At 50.4% G+C, this 6334-nt stretch overlaps 1 protein-coding gene across 1 annotated transcript; it reads left to right on the top strand.

The window, feature by feature from the left end:
• Positions 1-481: 481 nt before the first annotated feature.
• ACTG1 (actin gamma 1) lies at positions 482-5188 on the top strand. Its single transcript, XM_066587159.1, has 6 exons — positions 482-625; positions 2615-2745; positions 2846-3085; positions 3405-3843; positions 3928-4109; positions 4197-5188. The coding sequence occupies exons 2-6, from the start codon at positions 2620-2622 to the stop codon at positions 4338-4340; spliced, it is 1131 nt and encodes a 376-aa protein (XP_066443256.1). The 5' UTR covers positions 482-625; positions 2615-2619; the 3' UTR covers positions 4341-5188.
• The last annotated feature ends 1146 nt before the right edge of the window (positions 5189-6334 follow it).

The following is a 6334-nucleotide window of genomic DNA, read 5'->3' on the forward strand; positions in this document are numbered from 1 at the left end:
AGTGCAGAAGGCCCCTGAGCGGTCGTCTGTTGGAAATCCCTCAGTGGCCCCCCGTGTATAATGTGGCCCCCTCCTGCTATACCTGCTGCAGGGCTCAGTGGAAGGTTTACATAAAATAACCCTTAAAGCTCCCAAGTAATACTTGTGTTCCCACTGCAGCAGTGAAGGGGTTACAGACAGTAACTTCCAGCACACTGGCAGATACTGCAGGTCAGTACGGGGCCCCGTGATCATACATGGCGAGGCTGCTGGTAACACCGCGTTAGTATTAATCGCAGGCGGTTTGGGAAGTCGCAAAGTATTTTTTTTGAACTGAGTCAAATCCTGCAGGTCACCAAAACGAGCGAGAATTCCCATCACTATCATGCAGCTTCAGGGGTTCCGGGAGGGGCGTGGTCTCCGCCCACAGCCACGCCTTCTCCCCCGCCCCACCGGCCAATGGAGTTTCTTGTTTCTGAAAGATGCCCATATTTGGCGATGTTCTGTCTGTGTGCGGTGGGCGGGGCCTCCAGCCGGCGAACTTAAATAGCATAACGGCCAGTAGTGAGTCTCATTCAGCCGGCGGCAGTGGACCTAGCAGCACCTCCTCTTCCAGCGTCTCCTAAGGAACCCTCCAGCTCTTAAGGTAAAGGAAGCCCTAGAAGTGTTTTATTGCTGGCGCTCGGATGGCCGGCGGTCCTGCCTGAGTTGTGTGCGGGACTGCGGTAGCTGCAGCGCGCGGTGTAGGACGCGTGTGACGCTCTACTCCTCACTAACGGCCGTTTACTGGCTTCGTACAGCTGTGGGGACTGAGCGGAGCTTGTGGCGCTAGAAGTTTCTGGAAGTGTGAGCGCGGGCCGCGGTGGTAGCTGTGCGGCCGCCGCACTACAAGGCCCAGCATGTGTAATGGCCGCTCGCCCGTGTACCATGACCGGATTATGTGGTGTTGGCAGACTGACGGGGGTCTCTGCAGGGCGCGGCGCTCACCGGCTTTTGTCCGCCGAGGGTGACGAGGCCCCGGCAGGGAGGGGGTGTGAAGGGCGGGGGTGAGTGATTCCGCGCGGGCTGAGGCGCCAGTTTAGCTGAGGGGACTGCACCACTTCCTAGAAGAAAAGGCTGCCTGCGTCACGAGCGGACACACCCCTCCCAGCCGGGACCGAGGCGTGAGGTCATCAGCCCCCCCCCCCCCCCCCCCCCCCGCTCATGCCGTGAATGGACTAGACCACGCCCTGGCTTTTTAAAAGAAGCTGGCTGCCTGGTGGGCGTGGTCAACGAGTCTGTTGCTGCCATATATGGGCACAGAGCTGCTGATTGACTGTGGGGTGGGAGGGAGATTCAAACGTCCGGTGTGGTGGGCGGGAGCGCTGTGGTTTCCGGTGTCTTGTCTGGAGGACTAGGTGTGGTCAGAGCTGGAGAAGGCTAATGCTGGGTGTGGCTGCTGGGCGGTGACACTGCAGCGCCATCTGCAGAGCACAGCTGTTCCAGCAGCCTTGTCATGTGCTGGGGGGGGGGGGTTATTAGTTTTGGGTAAAAGCTTTATTCTCTGATCTGGTGGATTTGTGTACCCCTGTCTGCCATGTGATGCCACGCTAGGCCCTGGGTGTGTGGACCACTGGTGCCCTCAGCCTCACATGCACTCCTGTGCTATGGTGTATGCCCTTGTGCTGGGGGCTGGTGTGCACTTCTGTGCTATGGTGACTATCCTCCTAAGGGGGAGGAGGCTCGTGTGCTAATGGTGCAACTAGCCTTGTGTGCTATCGGCACACCTATCTTGGTGTTGGAGGCTTGCATGCACCTTGGTGCTCATGTGCACTCGTATGCTATTGTGCAACTACCCTAGTGCCGGAAGCACTTGTGTGCTATGGTGTGCATGAGGCTCACCTGCACTTATGCTACGGGGCACGCTTATCTTCGTGTGTGTGTGTGTGTGTGTGGGGGGGGGGGGGGGGGTCACTTGCACTTAAATGCTGTGGTGTACAACTGCCCTGGGGCAGGAGGCTCATGTGCACGCCTGGGTAGCTGCAGCCTAGAGCCAGAAGCTCTTGTATGCTATGGTGCGTGCTGGAGGCTCACATGCACTTCTGTGCTACAGGGCACACCTACCTGCGTGCTGGAGGCTCACATGCACTTCTATGCTACAGGGCACACCTACCTTAGTGCTGGAGGCTCACATGCACCTCTGTGCTACAGGGCACACCTACCTTAGTGCTGGAGGCTCACATGCACCTCTGTGCTACAGGGCACACCTACCTTAGTGCTGGAGGCTCACATGCACCTCTGTGCTACAGGGCACACCTACCTTAGTGCTGGAGGCTCACATGCACTTCTGTGCTACAGGGCACACCTACCTTAGTGCTGGAGGCTCACATGCACTTCTATGCTACAGGGCACACCTACCTTAGTGCTGGAGGCTCACATGCACTATGGCGCTTGCTCATGTGCACTTGTATGCTATGGTGCATGCTTGCGTTAGTGCAGGAAGCTCACATGCACTTTCATGCTATGGTGTGCACTCCTGTACTATGGTGCAACTACCCTAGTGCGCTCATGCACTCTTGTGCTACATGATGTCATCAGACCTCGCACTCCTGTGTTCTCATGACCCTAGTTTCTAACTCCACACTTTCTCTTGCAGTAAACATGTGTGATGAGGAGATTGCCGCACTTGTCGTTGACAATGGATCTGGTATGTGCAAAGCTGGCTTTGCTGGAGATGATGCTCCCCGTGCTGTCTTCCCCTCCATTGTTGGGCGCCCAAGACATCAGGTTTGTTTTGTGTTCAATTTTATTTTTATAACCTCCCTTAAGCTTTCTACTATTTCCTGTAATGACTAGTGGCTATAACAGTGTCTTGCCCCCCCAACAGGGTGTCATGGTTGGCATGGGTCAGAAGGACAGTTATGTAGGTGATGAGGCCCAGAGCAAGAGAGGTATCCTGACCTTGAAGTACCCCATTGAACACGGCATTGTCACTAACTGGGATGACATGGAGAAGATCTGGCATCACACCTTCTACAATGAGCTGCGTGTTGCCCCTGAGGAACACCCAGTCCTGCTCACAGAAGCCCCCCTGAACCCCAAAGCAAACAGAGAAAAGATGACACAGGTTTGTTCCTCCAACTGTGAACTTCCTCACAGGCTACCTTTGGGGCACCTTCTTCTGTAAACTTCATTTTCCATTTTTTTTTTTTTCCTTAAGATTCCACGTTTTTCTTTCCAACATTTCCAGGGCTCTCTACCTCTCCTGGCATTTCCCTCCTGAAGCCTCAGGTTTCTGTTCCATTATTTTTGGTTTCTGCTTGTTCTGTTCTTTCTACACTGACTTTTCTATAATCTTAGCTGCATGGTGGCATGTTCAGCATGGTTTGGGGTGTGACAGTGCATGCTGCATTAAGTAACCATGCCTTTTTCTCCTCCCCTCATAGATCATGTTTGAGACATTCAATACCCCAGCCATGTACGTTGCCATCCAGGCCGTGCTGTCCCTGTATGCCTCTGGACGTACCACTGGTATCGTGATGGACTCTGGTGATGGTGTGACCCACACAGTGCCCATCTACGAAGGTTATGCCCTGCCTCATGCTATCCTGCGTCTGGACTTGGCTGGCCGTGACCTGACAGACTACCTCATGAAGATCTTGACCGAGAGGGGCTACAGCTTCACCACCACAGCCGAAAGAGAAATTGTACGTGACATCAAGGAGAAGCTCTGCTACGTAGCGTTGGACTTCGAGCAGGAGATGGCAACTGCTGCCTCATCCTCATCCCTGGAAAAGAGCTATGAATTGCCTGACGGTCAGGTCATCACCATTGGAAACGAGAGGTTCAGGTGTCCAGAAGCCCTCTTCCAGCCATCCTTCCTTGGTATGTATCTGGTATTCTCAGGAGGGTGTTATAAGCCCAAGCCTTGCTGATATTGGGGGCTCTACTAATGACTGTCTTCCATAGGTATGGAATCTTGTGGTATCCATGAAACCACCTTTAACTCCATCATGAAGTGTGATGTAGATATCCGTAAGGACCTGTATGCCAACACTGTCCTGTCTGGTGGTACCACAATGTACCCTGGAATTGCTGACCGAATGCAGAAGGAAATCACTGCCCTTGCTCCTAGCACAATGAAAATTAAGGTAAGCTGCATCTTGCGTTTCCTCCTCTTCAGATAGTTAATGTCCTAGCTGCTGCTACAAGTACTAATGGCCTCTCTTCATCCACAGATTATTGCACCACCAGAGCGCAAATACTCTGTCTGGATTGGTGGCTCCATCTTGGCTTCCCTCTCCACCTTCCAACAGATGTGGATCAGCAAGCAGGAATACGATGAGTCTGGCCCATCCATCGTCCACCGCAAATGCTTCTAAATGGACTGCTAGCAGATGCCTTGCATTTGCTGCATGAGTTCTTCAAGTATTAATTTGCCTCGGCAAATGTGTACACCTCATGCTAGCCTCGTGAAACTGGAATAGAGCCAACTTCCAAATGAACTTGCCCTTGGAATGTGAGACACTCGAGTCACAACCTTGTTGGGGATTTTTTTTAATTTTGTTTCCTTTTTGTAATGCAAGATTTGGACCTGTCTCTCAAACTCATTCCTGTGGTGTCAGTGCTAGCATATCTATACCCTGTACACATCTTTGATACCAAACCTGATTGGCATTCAGTCTGGGTGTTCATTTAAGCTAAGTTTTTGCATAGAAAAGAAGTATTTCTGTGAAAGGCTGCCAATCCGTGACAGTATTGTTAATGACACTTTACCCTCTCTGGGGTAGTCCCAGGGGTGAAGTTGAGGTTGCTGATGTGTACAGGGTATCTCGAGGTTTAGGCTTCCAGGTATCCAATTTCCTTAGCGCTTAATATTCCAGAATTTCATTTCTGAGGCTGGTAGGAGTTCATGAAGGAATCTTCACTTCATCTTGCCACACTATATTTCTAGTATGGTCAGGAATTAAAACCATGGCATCCAGGCCTTAGAATCAAGTTTTTTTTCTCTTCTCTTAGCCCAGTTTGTATTCCCAACATTGAACATGGTCTGAAGTTACACCTGTAAATTTATTCATCCAAGTTAATTTATGTAAATTTTTTTGTATGTTGCCTTAATGTTCACACACGACAGTAGAAAAACCAAAATCTGTACGTCATCCTGAAGTTGAGAAATTGTAACTCCCAGAAACACTTTGTGTAAGAGAAATAAAGCGCTGCAGTAAAGAGACCCTGTCTGATCGTGTTCTTGCAACCTCTTCAACCACTAAGGGAGCTCTTGATCCACACCTGGGTAGGAACGTCTAGATGTCTTAGGTGGGTTTTTAACTATCTGCTAGAAGATGCCCGCACCACAGCAGACTAGCTTGAAATATGTAATTTGTAGGGGAAGCTTTATGGTAAGTTCAAGAGCAGCAAATTTGCAGTCTTAAGCTACACTCTTCACCCTTTCAATTATAGTGGTGAAACTTGGAGCTGCACCAAATACAGAAAAATGCAGTATGTGAACACGCCCTGTTGCATTAGCACCCTTAATGGGACGGTCCCACTTTGCCATGTTGCAGGAAGAAAAGCAGCATGCATTGCATAGTAGCCCAGGTTGGTATTGGTAGCTTAGTCTCATTCACTTCGAAAGGACTCAATCTGAATTACCAATCCAGTCCACTAAGCAATGTATGGAGCTGTCTGCAGCCTGCAGTAAAACTGCTAGAAGTGGAACACTCTTTAAAGATTCATTCTCTTTGCACTCCTGAGGGCAGCATACAATAGGCTACACTGATGTCTGTAGTGGCCTGGGAGGAACATATTGGTAGCAGCAAATGCATAGAGGGAGGACTACAGTCTGGATATTCATGAGCTGCAGGTTAGCCACTCCCACCCTCTAGCCAATAATTGTTAGCTCTTACTGTGCATAGAGGGCTGCTAATCACTGGCTGTGGGGTAGGTGTGGCTAGCCTGCAGTTCATGAATATGCAGGACTAGGTTCTGTGGCTGTTGGGAACTAAATGCAAGTTTGTCAAACTACTGCAGACTTCAGTGTGACAGGCACCATATGGGAGGGCTGCAGAGATGGCGAGTCTCAGGCTTTGATCATGGGTATGATGGACTTGCTGTGGGGTTTCTGCAGCTTGGTACAGAGCTGCAGGGTTTCCTGTTCTCAATTGAAGGGGTGAAGTCCAGTGGATCTGCTGCGCAAACTGCACTCAACAGTGTAGAAAGCTTGCTGTGGGTATTTATCTATATAAATGTATAATTTTATTAGACTTTCAAAATATTTCCTACTTGCCTGCTCCCATGATCCAGCAGTTGCCCTCTGAAGTTGGTATGGGTTCTTTTAAGAGTCCCATGTGCATTTTCCCATAGAATTGCATGGGAC

Source organism: Eleutherodactylus coqui, chromosome 13 (genome assembly GCF_035609145.1).
Source record: "Eleutherodactylus coqui strain aEleCoq1 chromosome 13, aEleCoq1.hap1, whole genome shotgun sequence".
Classification (NCBI taxonomy): Eukaryota; Metazoa; Chordata; class Amphibia; order Anura; family Eleutherodactylidae; genus Eleutherodactylus; species Eleutherodactylus coqui.

Bases quoted from the DNA above. Each gene is read 5' to 3' on its own strand.
- ACTG1 (XM_066587159.1), top strand. From the start codon at position 2,620: ATGTGTGATGAGGAGATTGCCGCACTTGTCGTTGACAATGGATCTGGT. The intron at 3,844-3,927 runs GTATGTATCTGG...TGTCTTCCATAG, and splicing joins CTTCCAGCCATCCTTCCTTG to GTATGGAATCTTGTGGTATC. The intron at 4,110-4,196 runs GTAAGCTGCATC...CTTCATCCACAG, and splicing joins CTAGCACAATGAAAATTAAG to ATTATTGCACCACCAGAGCG.